The sequence below is a fragment of the Babylonia areolata genome, chromosome 4 (genome assembly GCF_041734735.1).
Source record: "Babylonia areolata isolate BAREFJ2019XMU chromosome 4, ASM4173473v1, whole genome shotgun sequence".
Taxonomy (NCBI): domain Eukaryota; kingdom Metazoa; phylum Mollusca; class Gastropoda; order Neogastropoda; family Buccinidae; genus Babylonia; species Babylonia areolata.
Genome location: NC_134879.1, coordinates 51,903,191 through 51,921,291, shown reverse-complemented (window position 1 = coordinate 51,921,291; position 18,101 = coordinate 51,903,191). Strand labels below are relative to the sequence as shown.

At 41.3% G+C, this 18,101-nt stretch overlaps 1 protein-coding gene across 3 annotated transcripts in view; it reads left to right on the top strand.

The window, feature by feature from the left end:
• Window positions 1-18,101, top strand: part of LOC143281292 (TPR repeat-containing protein DDB_G0287407-like) — a 48,179-nt gene that overhangs the window by 7,938 nt on the left and 22,140 nt on the right. For all 3 annotated transcript variants that reach the window (XM_076586432.1, XM_076586431.1, XM_076586430.1), the window contains 11 exons: window positions 594-734; window positions 1,344-1,567; window positions 4,691-4,852; window positions 6,507-6,611; window positions 9,423-9,490; window positions 9,983-10,067; window positions 12,356-12,495; window positions 13,291-13,353; window positions 14,708-14,756; window positions 15,204-15,346; window positions 16,578-16,737. In XM_076586432.1, coding sequence (XP_076442547.1) covers window positions 594-734; window positions 1,344-1,567; window positions 4,691-4,852; window positions 6,507-6,611; window positions 9,423-9,490; window positions 9,983-10,067; window positions 12,356-12,495; window positions 13,291-13,353; window positions 14,708-14,756; window positions 15,204-15,346; window positions 16,578-16,737 — 1,340 coding nt within the window. The remainder of the gene's footprint in view (window positions 1-593; window positions 735-1,343; window positions 1,568-4,690; window positions 4,853-6,506; window positions 6,612-9,422; window positions 9,491-9,982; window positions 10,068-12,355; window positions 12,496-13,290; window positions 13,354-14,707; window positions 14,757-15,203; window positions 15,347-16,577; window positions 16,738-18,101) is intronic.

Genomic DNA, 18,101 nt, shown 5'->3' with positions numbered 1-18,101 from the left:
CTTTTTGATTCCCATATCTGCTCAGGTCTGCAAGAGGGTTGTATGTGCATTGATGACTTCTTTTTGATTCCCATATCTGTTCAGGTCTGCAAGAGAGTTGTATGTGCATTGATGACTTCTTTTTGATTCCCATATGTGCTCAGGTCTGCAAGAGGGTTGTATGTGCATTGATGACTTTTTTTTAATCACAACATTTGTTCAGGCATGCTCCACTTTGGGGCATGTGCATGCTCGGATTGTCTGTATTTCCCTAACTCACTGAATCTTCCTCTTCTTCTTCTTGCTCTCCCATAGCTTTGTGAAGTGTCATTGGGGTGCGCACAGAAGAACTGTTCATCACACTCCTCCAGATCTCTTCAGTAGTGATGAGTGAAAACCTGTATCATTGCACATGGTTCCATGACTAAGTTGCGAGAGCGTTGGACTTGGGTATTGGCTGGGACATCGTGAAGAGTGAGTGAGGAGCCTGAGGATGCACAATTTAATTTCCAGATGGATAAAATTTTTAATAAAGATGTATTGACAACGTCTTCAACACACTCATTCAGTCTTCTGCATGTACTGACACACACAGCAATGATTCACTGTGGCAGGGCAGGGCAGCGTGCTGATTGAGGGCCCAGCGGGCAGTGGTAAGAGTGCCTTGCTCAGTAACTGGACCCATCACCTGGAGATGTCCCGCCCTGAGGTTGTGCTGCTTTACCACTTTGTCGGCTGTGCACCTGGCACCACAGGTACCGTTTGCATGTCGCCACCAGGCCTGTGTCACAGCACAGCAGAGTGTGATTGTATAGTAGATTATGCCACCATGCATTGCAGTGCAGTATGGTATGGTAGAATATGATGTGATACGATGCAGTACAAAACAATGCTAAGTAATGCAGTGAAATAGTGGGACTCAGCACAGCTCAGCACAATACAAATCAGTGTAATGTAGTGTGACACATCACAACATAACCGTATGTGTGCAGTTCAATAGAAAATGCTGTGGTACAATAGATGAGATATGATGCTACGATACAATGCAAATGTCAGCATAGTAAGCAAGAGAGAATAAGGTAATTATAAACATTACCATGAACAAATAAACAAGCAAGGCAGAATCAGGCAGAAACTATAAATATTTAATGAATAATCTTATACAAATATTTAGGTACTAATGCTACTCTGGGTAAAAAACTGAAGAAGGCTTATTTGTTTTTCAGCTGATAGCGACATCCTGTTTTAGGAGAAAAATATTCTTACAAATCTTTAGTGCCATTGCTATTCCAAACAAAATATTTCAAGAATATTATTTTCTACAAATTGTTGGTACCAACCACGACCACTGTTTTGTCTGTCAGCCGATAGTGACATCCTGTCACGGTTACTGGCGGAAGTGAATCATGCCCTCCACAAACAAGCAGACAGGAAGAGGCCTGCAGACAGTGAGGACGGTGAGGATGTGCAGCAGCTTCAGCAGTTGTTGCTAAGGGCGATAGAGGATGTGGTCACAAGGGAACAGAAGAAGGTGGTCATTGTACTGGACGGCCTGGACAGATGCCCCAAAGTGGGCAAGACCACCAAGGTGATTCAGTGAGGGAATGAATAGATCTTCTTCTTCTTCTTCTTTGTAGGTGAGCTGCAACTCCCACATTCACTCGTATGTACACGAATGGGCTGTTTTTACCCCGCCTTGTAGGCAGCCATACTCTGTTTTTGGGGGTATGTATGATGGGTGTGTTCTTGTTTCCATAACCCACCAAACGCTGACATGGATTACAGGATCTTTAACATGCGTATTTGATCTTATGCTTGCGTATACACACAAAGGGGGTTCAGGCACTTGCAGGTCTGCACATATGTTGACCTGGGAGATGGGAAAAATCTCCACCCTTTACCCACCATGCGCCGTTACCGAGATTCGAACTCGTGACCCTCAGATTGAAAGTCCATCACTTTAACCACTCGGCTGTTGCGCCCGTCTGAATGAATAGGTAAATTTCAATGAAGATGAAAATAAATGATCATGTGTCCAATTTCAGTGCAGAATGGAATAAATTTTTGAATCAATGTTATTTGACAAAATATATGTAAAAACACAACAGGTTTCTTATTTGTTTATTTTTCAGTACTGTGATACACACACGTTATCAGTATGATTGCTTTGTATTGTTATCAAATTTTTCTGTTGTATAATGCCTAATTCTGATAACTACTTTTGTGTTGTTGTTGCCATTGTTGTTGCTGCTGTCTTTTAGAAGAAAAAAAATCTCTAATCTTTGTGTGTTTGTTTATGTTTCAAATGAATTATTCTGAAAAATAAAGAATGAGTGTAGTAGATATTCATAAAGCTCACTCAAACATTCACGCAATAGGTGAAAGCGAATCAAACAGTTGTATTCCTACAGTGGCCTGCAAGAGTCTGTTTATTCCCCTCCTCTCACTTGATCCATCCTTTTTAATAATAATGATAGTATTTATATAGCGCTGAATCTTGTGCAGAGACAAATCTGAGCACTTTCACACCAGTCATTCACACGCATGCATAACTCTAAAACTGAAGAAACTGAAGACAAGGAAGAGGCAGGGAAGGGAGGCCTTTTTGGGAAGAGGTGGGTTTTAAGGCCAGACTTGAAAGAGCTGAGTGCGGAGACCTGACAAAGCGAAAGAGGAAGTTCATTCCAATTGCATGGTCCAGAGACAGAGAAAGAACGGCGTCCAACTGTGGAGTGTTTAAATCTGGGTATGCGTAAACAGAGGGGATCTGAAGCCAATCGTAGAGAGCGAGATGGAGTGTAGTGGTGAAGGCAGCCACAAAGATAGGAAGGGGCAGATTTGTGAATACATTTATAACATAGAGTGCTGATCTTATACTTTATTCTGTGTGAGACAGGGAGCCAATGGAGATGTTGCAAAATAGGAGTGATGTGCTCAGATTTTTTCTTTCTGAGGACGAGTTGGGCAGCAGAATTTTGTATGCGCTGAAGGGATATATATCTATCATCTGTGCACCCATTTGTGTGTTTTGTGCCTGAAACATGGTGGGGGTAAAAACTCTTATGAAATGATGGATATGTGTGTGTGTGCGTGTGTTGGACTTTTGATATTTGTTGTAAAATTTGAACATTTTTAACTTATCATTGCTGTCATTGTCTGTACTATTGTAGGACAATGCTTATGTCTTTCATTGATGAATTTCGTTTTTGTGAATGGCTTAAAGCTGCAGGTTAGGTGCTTTGTACACTTATTATATGATTATCATTCATTTCTGTCAGTGTCTGATGATTCATGCTTGGTAGTTCATTTACATTGGTGGATGGCATTGATATGCACCAAGTTTTTAACAAGTTTGCATTTTCACATCCATACGGGGCACAAACACAACTTCTTGACTGCTTCATAGATATTGATAATTCTGTGCCATTAATGAAATTGAGAATGGGGAGGAGGGGGGGGGGGGAGTGATGACACTCACCAGAGAATTGAAAAATGTGGAATATTTAATTTTTCCTCCCTCTAGCCCACCCCTCTCAAAAACAAAGGAATATTCATTTTATCAGTTTTTGACCAAGTGAACAAAGCTGGCCAAACAGCAAGAGCCAGCTACCCATCTGTTCAAGCATTAACATATTCCAGTATGTTTGTCACACTTATTTGTCTATCATCTTACCAGTGTGTTCACCACACTTGTCTATCATCTGAAAAGTTGGGTTTATGTATAGATCAATCATATGCTTCTCCCACATTGAAAAAAAAAGCTGATGTGGTGTAGTGCATATGGCACAATCCACACATTTTGATGTCTCTTTTAAGGACAATCACCATTGGGATGGTCCCCAAAGGCCAGCTAGCCCCAAAGGCTGTAGTACTATAAGCCAGTGCAATCTTGCCTCCTAGTTTTTGTCCTAAGCCTTTGCAAAAGACTAAAAAGGTAAATGAATCCCCATTGCAGTGGAGAAACCATTGATCATACATTTCTCATTTTGCTGTTGGCCCACCTGTAAGCTTATGTCAGTCTCTGATATAAGCTTTTGTAGACAGAGCCTTAGATGTGGTGTAGCATGTAAGGTTCAGTCCACACATTTTGACAGCTTGAAATTGAAACTGGAACTTTAAACCTTACATTGCTTGCAGCACGTGTACTTGCTGCCAAAGACTTGGCCAGCAGGGTGCTGAACTTGAAACCTTATATTTGGCTCAACGCTCAGTATATATCACAGATTGACATAAGCTTACGGTTGGGCCAACAGTTAAGTGAGAGCTGTATGATCAATGGTTTTTCCATTGCAATGGGAAGTCATTTACAGCTTAGTCTTTTGTGAAGGACTATGACTCTCAACTCGGAGGCAAAATTGATTGGCTCTTTGTGCTGCAGCTTTGGAGGTTAGTTGGCCTTTGGGAACCACCCCAGTGCCGACTGTCCTAAAACCAACCCTCTTAGCTGAGAGAGTGGGGATGTACCTTGGGCAAGACACTCTCCACAATGATCAAATTCTAGCCCAGACAGTTGCCTCCTCTGCTGTTCTGATGGTCATAGTTGAACACGACTAACGATCATACAAACCTTGCATTGCGTGCAGCACCTGTTCTGATGGTCATAGTTGAACACGACTAACGATCATACAAACCTTGCATTGCGTGCAGCACCTGTTCTGATGGTCATAGTTGAACACGACTAACGATCATACAAACCTTGCATTGCGTGCAGCACCTGTTCTGGCTGCCAAGCACTTGGCCTGCAGGTGTGCTGTTTGTTGCTTCAACTGTGGACACTGACACGGCGACCTTTGACCTGCTGGTCACTGAGAGGCAGTATGAAGTGCTCACTGTAAAGCCTCTGAATGAAACAACGAAAAAGGAAATCTGTGTGGTAAGAACACTACTTCATCTTTTGTGTTGAAGTTGATATTGTCATGACCGGTGTGTGGTAAGAACACTACTTAAATTTTCACGTTGAAGTTGATATTGTCATGATTGGTGTGTGGTAAGAATACTACTTAATCTTTCATGTTGAAGTTGATATTGTCATGATTGGTGTGTGGTAAGAATACTACTTAATCTTTCATGTTGAAGTTGATATTGATATGACCTGTGTGTGGTAAGAATACTACTTAATCTTTCACGTTGAAGTTGATATTATCATGACCTGTGTGTGGTAAGTCTTTCGCGTTGAAATTGATAATTGTTGTCATGACCTGTGACCATGTGATTATTTTTGACATTCTATTAATTGTGACTGTTTTAAGTATTCTGTTTTGATAACATTCACATAACTCGGAAGAAAAAGATTGTGGAGAGTGTGTTCATCGAGGGAAATGGTTGAGTGTTGATTGAGAGAGTGCTGATGAACATAGAGAAGAAATAACAGAAGACAGGAAGCAACTCCCACCCTACGTAACAACAACAACAGCGAAAAGAACAAAACTCGACATAAAAGCACACAAACAACAACAAAAAGAACAAAACTCAACAAAACAACAACAGCAAAAAGAACAAAACTTGACATAAAAGCACACAAACAACAACAAAAAGAACAAAACTCAACAAAACAACAACAGCAAAAAGAACAAAACTCGACATAAAAGCACACAAACAACAACAACAAAAAGAACAAAACTCGACATAAAAGCACACAAACAACAACAACAAAACTCGACATAAAAGCACACAAACAACAACAAAAAGAACAAAACTCAACATAAAAGCACACAAACAACAACAAAAAGAACAAAACTCAACATAAAAGCACACAAACAACAACAAAAAGAACAAAACTCAACATAAAAGCACACAAACAACAACAAAAAGAACAAAACTCAACATAAAAGCACACAAACAACAACAACAAAAAGAACAAAACTTGACATAAAAGCACACAAACAACAACAAAAAGAACAAAACTCGACATAAAAGCACACAAACAACAACAACAAAAAGAACAAAACTCGACATAAAAGCACACAAACAACAACAACAAAAAGAACAAAACTCGACATAAAAGCACACAAACAACAACAACAAAAAGAACAAAACTCGACATAAAAGCACACAAACAACAACAAAAAGAACAAAACTTGACATAAAAGCACACAAACAACAACAACAAAAAGAACAAAACTTGACATAAAAGCACACAAACAACAACAACAAAAAGAACAAAACTCGACATAAAAGCACACGTTGACAAAAAGGCACACAAACACATGAATATGAATCAAGGTAAAATGTAATATCCAGGGAAATGCTAACTCTTTTTCTTTGTCCTGTTTCAAAACACGCTATTTCAATCATTGTGTGTGTGTGTGTGTGTGTGTGTGCGCGGGCGCGTTCCATTTATGTTTTGTTGATGACATCAGTGAAGAGAAGACTGTGAATGCTTGATTTTTTTTTATATATGGATACTTATATAGGCAACAGTCACGAACACACACATTTACTCCAAATTTTGGCTTGGGGCAATTCTCTTGTGGCCATGAATTCTTTTACGTGCGCTAAAAATGCATGCTTCACATTGTGGTTGTCAGAGAGTGCTGAAGAAGAGTGGGAAGGAGCTGTCGGCAGATCAGCTGGACCGAGTGGTGGCGGCCCCACACACCAGCAACCCCCTCTACCTCAGGCTGGTCCTTGCAGTGAGTCCTAGTAGATCTGTGTTACTAGCTGAATTGGTAGCGTAAGCAGCACTGACTTGAAGTTGTGTATCTGCTGAATGGAGAGAGTTACCACTCTTTTTACTATTTGTTAATCATTTCATCTCCTGGCTTCATTATTTGTTAATTACTAGCAGATCGAGATTGTACGAGAGGGGGGGAAAGAGGGAGGAGGGTGGAAAGAGAGGGGTGGATGTGATGTTGTGATGTCTGCATGGGTTATTTGAGATCATTAGTGATTTGTATTTGTATTTGTATTTCTTTTTATCACAACAGATTTTTCTGTGTGAAATTCGGGTTGCTCTCCCCAGGGAGAGCGCGTCGCTATACTACAGCGCCACCCATGTTTTTTTGTATTTTTCCTGCGTGCAGTTTTATTTGTTTTTTCCTATCAAAGTGGATTTTTCTGCAGAATTTTGCCAGGAACAACCCTTTTGTTGCCGTGGGTTCTTTTACGTGCGCTAAGTGCATGCTGCATACGGGACCTCGGTTTATCGTCTCATCCGAATGACTAGCGTCCAGACCACCACTCAAGGTCTAGTGGAGGGGGAGAAAATTATCGGTGGCCGAGCCGTGATTCGAACCAGCGCGCTCAGATTCTCTCGCTTCCTAGGCGGACGCGTTACCTCTAGGCCATCACTCCACACGATCCCATGCGATCCCATGGTAACTGCCAGGCCGATAACTCTTGTATTATGTCATTAGATATAGGTATGAGCATGGCATCCCTTGGGTTGTGTATGATCGTAAGTACTCAACAATAACTAACATGGCATCCCTTGGGTTGTGTACGATTGTAAGTACTCAACAATAACTAACATGGCATCCCTTGGGTTGTGTACGATTGTAAGTACTCAACAATAACTAACATGGCATCCCTTGGGTTGTGTACGATCGTAAGTACTCAACAATAACTAGCATGGCATCCCTTGGGTTGTGTACGATCGTAAGTACTCAACAATAACTAGCATGGCATCCCTTGGGTTGTGTACGATCGTAAGTACTCAACAATAACTAGCATGGCATCCCTTGGGTTGTGTACGATCGTAAGTACTCAACAATAACTAACATGGCATCCCTTGGGTTGTGTACGATCGTAAGTACTCAACAATAACTAACATGACATCCCTTGGGTTGTGTACGATCGTAAGTACTCAACAATAACTAGCATGGCATCCCTTGGGTTGTGTACGATCGTAAGTACTCAACAATAACTAGCATGGCATCCCTTGGGTTGTGTACGATCGTAAGTACTCAACAATAACTAAGGACACTACAGTGGAGAGAGAGGAGGAGGGAGGAGGGTGGGAAAAGAGAGATGGACTATGGAGATAGAAAGAGAGAGGAGAAAGAAAGGGGGGAAGGAAGAAAGGAAGAAGTGGAAAAAGAGAGATGGAGAAAGAAAGAGAGAGAGAGAGGGGAGAGAGAGATGGGGGGGGGGGGGGGGGAGAGAGAAGGGTGGAAAAAGAGAGATGGAGAAAGAAAGAGAGGGGGAGGAGGAGGGGGGAAAAGAGATGGAGACAGAAAGAGAGAGGGGGGGAGGAGGGGAAGAAAGAGTGGAGAGAAGAGAGGGAGATGGAGAAGAAAGAGAGAGGGGGGAGGAGGGGGGGGGAGAGTATGGAGACAGAAAGAGAGAGGGAGGGAAAAGAGATGGAGACAGAAAGAGAGAGGGAGGGAAAAGAGATGGAGACAGAAAGAGAGAGGGGGGGAGGAGGAGAGGAGAGGGGAAGAGTAGGAGACAGAAAGAGAGAGGGGAGGAGGAGGGGAAGAAAGGATGGAGAAGAAAGAGAGGGGAGAGGAGACAGAAGAGAGAGGGGGGAGGAGGGGGGGGGGAGAGGTATGGGGCAGAAAGAGAGAGGAGGAAAGAGATGGAGACAGAAAGAGAGAGGAGGGAAAAGAGATGGAGACAGAAAGAGAGAGGGGAGGAGGAGGAGGGGGGGGGGGGGGGAAGAGGTATGGAGAAGAAAGAGAGAGGGGAGGAGGAGGAGGGGGGGGGAAGGGGGGGAGAAAGAGATGGAGACAGAAAGAGAGAGGGGGGGAAAAGAGATGGAGACAGAAAGAGAGAGGGGGGAAAGAGATGGAGACAGAAAGAGAGAGGGGGGGAAAGAGATGGAGACAGAAAGAGAGGGGAGATGGAGACAGAAAGAGAGAGGGGAGGAGGGGGGGAAAGAGGTATGGAGAAAGAAAGAGAGGGGAGACAGAAAGAGAGAGGGGGGGAGGAGGAGGGGGAAAGAGGTATGGAGAAAGAAAGAGAGATGGAGACAGAAAGAGGGGGGGGGGGAGGAGGAGGAGGGGGGAAAAAGAGAGTTGGAGATAGAGAGAGGGGGGGAGGAGGGGGAAAAGAGAGGTGGACTATGGAGATAGAAAGAGAGAGGAGAAATGGGGGGAGGAAGAGGGTGGAAAAAGAGATATGGAGAAAGAAAGAGAGGGGAGAAAGAGAGAGAGGGGGGGAGGGTGAAGATATGGAGACAAAGAAAGAATGATGCTTGATGTATATGTATGGGTGTGTGTGCGCATGTATGTGTGAGAGAGAGAGAGTGTGTGTGTGTGTGTGTGTGGAGTGGGTGTCAGGGGAGGGGGGCGCGTGTGTGTGCGCATATGTGTGCGCGCGCATGTTAGTGTGTGCATGTGTGTATATGTGTCTCAATGTAACGTTAGGTCCATGTGTGCATCTGTGTGTGCATGTAGTTTATAAAAAAAAAAAAAAAAAATGAAAAACACAAGGACTGGTGAAGTCAAATTTTTTTTAGAACATTGCAGAATGGTGAACATGCTGTTGTTGTGATTTCGCAGGAATTATCCATCTTCGGCTACTTCAGGCTGCTGGATAAAAAAATTGATTCCCTCATCTACAGCGCTGAGTAAGTGGATGCTGTTTTTGTTTTCTTTTGTTACTTTTCTTTATCAGTTAACAGAATCGTATGTACACGTGATGTTTCGATAAAAGTAAACAAAAATTGATTTTAAAGAAGCAGCTTGTAAGAATGTTTTTGCTGTTCACATTGAAATGATGAATGTCACACACACATATATCTATCTAGATATATAGACACACACACACACACATACACACACACACACACACACAAACACACATATATATATAATAATTTTTCCATCTGGTGTAGGTACCACACCCTTCATGATAACCAAAGCCAGGTAGATTGAAAATGTCAAGAAAATGATAGTACACAGCCTATATATATATATATATATATATAGAGAGAGAGAGAGAGAGAGAGAGAGATACACAAAACATTTCATTTCAACTGCGTACACTTTTGTTTGCACTGCACACAGATGTCTCCACCCACTCACTTATTCTTACACTTTTACGTGTTGTCGTTCTCCAGTGTGGGAGAGCTGTTACAGAAGATGTTCACTCGTCTGGAGGAAGATTACAATGGAAGGGAGACCGGCACAAGGAGGGTGCAAGAGGTAAAGAGCGGAGTGATGGCCTAGAGGTAACGCGTCCTCCAAGGAAGCGAGAGAATCTGAGCGTGCTGGTTCCAATCACGGCTCAGCCGCTGATATTTTCTTCCCCTCCACTAGACCTTGAGTGGTGGTCTGGACGCTAGTCATTCGGATGAGACGATAAACTGAGGTCCCGTGTGCAGCATGCAGTTAGTGCACGTAAAAGAACCCACAGCAACAAAAGGGTTGTTCCTGGCAAAATTCAGTAGAAAAATCCACTTCGATAGGAAAAACAAATAAAACTGCACGCAGGAAAAAATACAAAAAAAATGGGTGGCGCTGTAGTGTAGCGACATGCTCTCCCTGGGGAGAGCAGCCCGAATTTCACACAGAGAAATCTGTTGTGATAAAAAGAAATGCAGATACAGATGATCTTTCTGTTGGTCAGTGAACACAATATACATAATGTTTGTGTCCGTAATTGGTATTAGGTTGATACATTTGTGAGCAACAGGTATTAGTCCGATGCGTATGTCAGTGAACAGTATAAGTTTGATGCATATATATCAGTTTAGGGAATTAGTCTGATGCATATTTCTGTGTAGGGAATAAGTCTTTTGCATATGTCAGTGAATGGAATTTGTTTGATGCATATGTGAGTGAATGGAATTAGTCTGATGCATGTGTCAGTGAAGCATATGTCATGTGAATGGAATTAGTCTGATGCATATAACAGTGAATGGAACTAGTCTGATGCATATGTAAGTGTGGGGAATTAGTCTGATGCATACTTCAGTGAAGGGAATTAGTCTGATGCATATTTCAATGAACGGAATTAGTCTGATGCATATTTCAATGAACTGAATTAGTCTGATGCATACTTCAGTGAAGGGAATTAGTCTGATGCATATTTCAATGAACTGAATTAGTCTGATGCATACTTCAGTGAAGGGAATTAGTCTGATGCATATTTCAATGAACTGAATTAGTCTGATGCATATTTCAATGAACTGAATTAGTCTGATGCATACTTCAGTGAAGGGAATTAGTCTGATGCATACTTCAGTGAATAGAATTAGTCTGATGCATATTTCAGTGAAGGGAATTAGTCTGATGCATACTTCAGTGAAGGGAATTAGTCTGATGCACATGACAGAGAAGGGAAGTGGTCTGGTGAATACGTCAGTGAACAGTGTGAGTCTTGCATATGTCAGTGAACAGTGTGAGTCTTGCATATGTCAGTGAACAGTGTGAGTCTTGAATACGTCAGTGAACAGTGTGAGTCTTGCATACGCCAGTGAAGGGAATTACCATAAGTTTCAGTTTCAGTTTCAGTAGCTCAAGGAGGCGTCACTGCGTTCGGACAAATCCATATACGCTACACCACATCTGCCAAACAGATGCCTGACCAGCAGCGTAACCCAACGCACTTAGTCAGGCCTTGAGGAAAAAAGAAAAAAAAAAAAGAAAAGAAAAAAAAAAGGTAAATAAATAATAGATAAGCTTACACAAATAAATAGATAAGTAAATAAATAATAATTATATTGTGGAAAAAAAAACCCAAAAAAACAACCCATAAAGTTCGGTCTATTGAGCGCACTGGTATATAAACCGCACCCACTAAATTTTGGAAAAAATTGAACTTCATACATACATAAGCCGCACTGGCTTATAAGCCGCACTTATTTCCGGTACCGGAGCACATACTGATACTACAGAAAAGCTGTCAATTCTGAAGGTTATGAAATAAACACAAGCGGGAATTTGATTTATAAAACGTGAACAGTTAGCACACTATCCTGAAGCTCATCCAAAAATTCATGGACAGAAATCACGATTTTTGTGAGGTGAAGGGCAGCTAAGAATAGATGAGAACGTGACACTCCTGGGATTGTTAAAATCCTCAAATAAGCCGCATCATTGTATAAGCCGCAGAGGTTGAAGCTGGGGTAAAAAGTCGCGGCTTATAGACCGAACTTTATGGTAGTCTTTTGCATATGTCAGTGAACAAAAAAAAATAGTCTGATGCATATGCCAGCAAATAGAATCAGTCTGATGCTTATGTCAATGAATGGTGTTAGGCTGATGTTTACAAAAAGTATTGCTCTGACAGTGGGAACGCATTGACGGATGTGGTGTTGAGGCACAATTCCACGTTCCTTTTTGCCAGTCAGTGTGTGTTGCTCCCAGTGTGAAAGGTGGAAAAGCCATTCACATGATAGTGAAATACAACAGAGACCTGAAGGACTGTGTGTGTGTGTGTGTGTGTGTGTGTGTGTGTGTGTGTGTGTGTGTGTGTTGTGCACCATCAGGTGCTGTGTGCCATCGACCTGTCGAAGCACGGTTTGCTGGAGAAGGAGCTGATGGAGATGCTGAGGATCGAATCCCAGGACTGGCTGACGCTCTACTTCGCCATGGAGGGCCTGCTCATCAGTCACGCAGGTCTTCTCAGGTGGGTGCTGCCACGGTGTACCTGATCTAACAGTGGAAGACGCCACAAGGCTGGAAATCCATGTCATGTACCCATAGTTGATGTCATATATATAGGTGAAGACGCCACAAGGCAGGAAATCCATTTCATATACCCATAGTTGATGTCATATGTATAGTGGAAGACACCATAAGGCAGGAAATCCATTCCATGTACCCATAGTTGATGAAATAGTGGAAGATGCCACAAGGCAGGAAATCCATTTCATGTATCCACTGGGGGTGTGGGGTGAAACATTACACACATGCACGCTTTACACACCATGCAAACACACACACACACGCAAAAAAAACAAAACAAAACAAACTCAAAGGTTTACTCAAACAAAAAAGCAAATATACATTAACAAGTTATGTTTCTCCAGCAGAAGACAAAATATCTATTGAGATGAAATGTGGATGTGTTTGTGTGTGTGTGTGTGTGTGTGTGTGTGTTTACGAGTACATGTATGCTTGTTGACACATACTTATGTTGTAGTTTATTATTGAAAAGACAGGTAAAGATCTGTCGCTTCTCTGCTTTTCTTCTTTTTTTGTGGGGCCTCCATTCTCCATTTTTTTTTTTCCCCATTTTGGTTTTTTTTCTGCTTCTTTATATTGACTTGTTTATACACTTCACTTTGATAATGATCGTGAATGAATAGCAGTATATGATAATGATGGTCTAATTATGTTACTACTATAACTGGGTTTGCAAATGCATTCAAAATGAACATAAAGGGTTCATAGGAAAGCATCAGCATTTCTTTTTGTACAGGTTTGCCTTTGCGGAAATTTCCCATGCAGTGAAGGCCAAATATTTGCAAGATGAAGAAGAAAAGTGAGTATTCAGTGGTTTTTTGTTTTTTTGTTTTGAACGTAGATGTTTTCATCTCTGTATAAACATGTGGGTTATGTTTTTGCCTAAATCTGTTACTGGGTTTGAAGTCTTCTCTGTGATGGGATTGCTTGTGGTATAAAACAGGAATCACAAGTGGATTTTCAACAGGACTCGCTCCCCCATACCACACCACCATTCTCAAACCATGACCACAGCCCTGAATAACTTGACCATCATGGTGCAAGCCAGTGGGTCATTAATCTCCACCCATCTGGATATTCAAATACTGGTTTGATGGGTACAATAGCTGAGTGGCTAGAGTGTTGTTCTTCCAGTCTGATGGCTGTGAGTTCAATCCTGGTATTGTAGACCTGGTACCTTATTCCTTTCATTGTGCATTCATAATCGTGCAGAAGATCACACATGCACGTAAAAGATCCTGTAACCCCATGTCAGAGTTTGATGAGTTTGATGAAACATGAACATACCTGACATGCATACATACCCCCCGAACAGTGGTCAAACAGGTGAAACGCTATTTGCTGATGCGAGTGAGCATGGGAGTTGCAGCCCCTGAACACAGAGTTAATATGGGTGCGGAGACATGCAGACTCATTCAGCTGTGGCTCATGGAACCAGCACCACTACAGGGTTCACAAACAGTTAAGGACCACGAGGAAACCAGCACATTTTTCTTCTTTGGGGGGGCATGGTTGAAATGATGCTAAAGTTTTCGGGAGTGGTGTATACATACAGCCAGTACAATGAGAACCACTCAGAACCAGAAGTGCTTTCTTACATTGTGTTTTTTTTTTTTTTTTTTACAATGAAAAACCACATGTACTGTTTATCAATTACTGTATAACTGTAAATGTTTGGCTGAAACCTTAGGTTTTCAAACGCATTTTCCAAGCTGTTGACAGTGCACCTGTACCTGAAACAGCTGTTTGTTGATTCAGTGAGAGGCCAGTGGCAGACCATATGTAGCCTGCATAATTTAAATCATATCTAAAAAAAAAAAAGTTTTAACATTTTTTGAATGAAAAATATACCCGCTTTTATTATGAAGTGGTCCTTAACTTATTGTGAAGTCTGTTGATTGGAAATGGTATCATACTGACAGGCTGGATCAAGATAACTCTACAGACAGCCAATATTACAGTGAAAATATTGTAAAACTTAAAATGGTCAAATCTTAGATGTGACGGTTGTTGTGTGTTTATGACTAATCCAGTCATTTTCAAGGTACGTGTAATGTCAATATGTACATGCATGCATATGTGCATGTATGCATGTAATTAGATGTATGTATGAATGTCATTAATTCTTTCAAATATACATTTTCTTCCTCCAGAAATCGAATGCTGAAGCTCCTTACTGGATACTTCGACAACAAACTGCAGGTGTGAATACAGTGTTTGTATCTGAATGTGATAGTCATCTGGTATGTATGTTATAATCTGCTTTTTTTTGTTGTTGCTGTTATTTATTTCTGATGTAGAATAGTGTGTGTGTATGTATGGACGACAATGTGTGTGCGTGTGTGTGAGTGTATGTGTGTATGTGTGTGTGTGTGTGTGTGTGTGTGTGTGTGTGTGTATGCGTGTGTGTGAGTGTATGTGTGTGTGTGTGTGTGTGTGTGTGTGTGTGTGTGTGTGTGTGTATGTGTGTGTGTGTGTGTGTGTGTGTGTGTGTGTGTGTGTGTGTGTGTGTGTGTGTGTGTGTGAATTTTTGTGTGCTTGTGCTGAAATACCAGACAATATTCAAATTACATTTTTGCTGCAGATATATAGAACTGTATATACACTGAAGCAGTACAGCTGTCTGAGTGTTTTATTTTTTGTGTGCAGGCCATTCCTATATGGGAAAGCCTCCCGACGCCACTGTCCAAACGTCCTGTGGAAGAGTTGCCATGGTTACAGCTTGCCACTGGTGACCTTGAAGGCTTGACAAACACCCTGTTGAACATCTTTACACTCACCTACATGCAGAAGTATGGATTTTTTGTTTATTTATTTAGTTAGTTATTATTTGTTTAGGTTGTCCTTGCTTGACCAACACCCTGTGAATATCTTTACACTTACCTACAAGTAACAGTATGGATTTTTTTTATTAAAAAAAACCAGCTTTTTGGTCCTTTCTTGACAAATACCCTGTTGCAACATCTTTACTCTCACCTACAAGCAGCAGTATGGATTTTTTTTTTTTTTTTTTTTGCGCTTGACAGATACTCTGGTGAACATCCTTTCACTCACCTGCATGCAGCAGTATGGATTTTTTGTTTAATGTTTTTTTGTTTTTTTTTTTAAATATAATTTTGGTCTTTGCTTGACCAATACCCTGTTGAACATCTTTACTCTCACCTACAAGCAGCAGTATGGATTTTTTTTTTTTTTTTTTTTTTTTTGCGCTTGACAGATACTCTGGTGAACATCCTTTCACTCACCTGCATGCAGCAGTTTGGATTAATTAAAAAAAAAATTGTCCTTGCTTGACCAAAACTCATCTTAAAACTCAGCCTACATGCAGAAGCTTGACCAAAACTCATCTTAAAACTCAGCCTACATGCAGAAGCATGGAATATATATATATATTTTTTTATGCTTTGCTTTTGTTTAACAATTGTAATAACTGGCGTGCACATGCTAAAGATCAGTTCGCTGTAAGCCTCTGTCACTGTTTTAATTATACTTTTTAATTACCACTGATTCCCAGTCCTGGTGCCTGACGCTGTGATAGTCATTCATTCCTTTGATTAGCTCCTGAGAAAATGTAGTCTGTGCCCAGTACAGTTAGATGTCAAATTCTTCTTCTTCTGGTTTGTGGGTTGCAGCTTATATGTGCAAGTAGGTTTTTACATGTATATGTGTTTTTACCCCACCATGTAGGCAGCCATAGTCCGTTTTTGGGAGGAAGCATGCTAGATCTGTTCTTGTTTCCATAACCCATCAAACTTTGACATGTATGATAGGACCTTTGATGAGGGTATTTCATCTTCTGCATGCATATACACATAAAGGGGGTTCAGGCACAAGCCAGTCTGCACATGTGTTGACCTGGGAGATTGGAAAAATCTCCACCCTTTACCCACCAGGTGGGCTGAAATTGGGGGATCAAACTCACGGAAACTTGGGGAAGAAACTAGCGCTCTAACCATTCGGCAACCACATCAGTCAAATGTCAGATACATGCACATGTAGATAGATATCTGTTTGGTCCAACAGGCAGTCAGAGTACGAGTTCTTTGAGCTGTGGAAAGCAACAGGGAAGAAGATGTCGGAGATCTGCGACAGGTACCTGCAGGTGTTTGACCTGGCCGTTGCTGACCTCTACCTGTACCAGCAGGACCTGTCCGAGGAGAACAGGACGCCTCCTGGTTACAAGGTGTGTTGGTCAACGTGCTGTAGTGTGTGTGTGTGTGTGTGTGTGTGTGTGCACTGTTTCAGTTTCAGTCTGAAGGAGGTGTCAAAGCGTGCAGACTGATCCATATACACTGACACCACATCTGCTGTTAAAAAATTAAAAAGGTGACTGACTGAAATGGTGACTGAAAATAAAAAGGTGGAGTGATGGCCTAGAGGTAACATGTCCGCCTAGGAAGCGAGAGAATCTGAGCATTCTGGTTCGTATCACAGCTCAGCTGTTGATATTTTCTCCCCCTCCACTAGACCTCGAGTGGTGGTCTGGACGCTAATCATTCGGATGAGACGATAAACCGAGGTCCCGTGTGCAGCATGCACTTAGCACACGTAAAAGAACCCACAGCAACAAAAGGGTTGTTCCTGGCAAAATTCTGTAGAAAAATCCACTCCGTATGAGGAGCACAGGAACAGGAGTCATGATGGCTGCCGTCAAAAGAGGGTGCTAGCCAGGGGGACAAAGGGGAGGTTACCTACTTCCGGGAGGTTATCGGCCGTAGTACTTTCGTTTTCTCCGCATAGGTGGATAGTAGTTTGCACAGGACAGGAATGTCAGACCCCTGCTGAAGTCTGCACTAGTGGGTCACAGTAAGTATGTTATTTAAACATAATTTTAGATAGAAAACTTCCTTTTGATAGGAAAAACAAATAAAACTGCATGCAGGAAAAAATTTTTTTAAATGGGTAGTGTAGTGACATGGTCTCCCTGGGGAGAGCAGCCAGAATTTCACACAGAGAAATCAGTTGCTATAAAAAGAAATACAAATACAATTACTTTCACATAAACCCAATGTGCTGATGAGGCATGAGAGCCTACCATTGCTTTGTGTGAAACATTAACATAAAATGAAATAAAAGATGAAAGAAAAACCAAACAAATAAGTAAATACATTAGGATATAATATAATGCCATAGAAGGCATACATTTGAATATAATCAGATGCCATGGAATGCAAATGATTAAAAAAAACCCACATTAGAACATAATAAAATGCAATAGAAGGCAAATGATTGAAGTAGCTTTTGCCGAAGTAAATCCATTTGAATATGATAAAGGCCATAGGGAACAAGTGATTGAAATAGTTTTTACTGAAGTTGATACATTGAAATATAGTAACATGCCATAGAAGGCAAATTTTTAAAATAGCTTTTACCGAAGATGAGGCCAGGACTTTGTTGATGTGGTGTAGCTTGTGTTTATATTTTTGCTAAAGACTTGGCAAGGAGTCTGTAAATGCGTCATGGTTTGTATTAAAGAGTTGGCTAGGAATATATGAATATTTGTAGTGTTTATGTGTTGTGTTTTTTTTCTAAAGAGAAGACATGTAG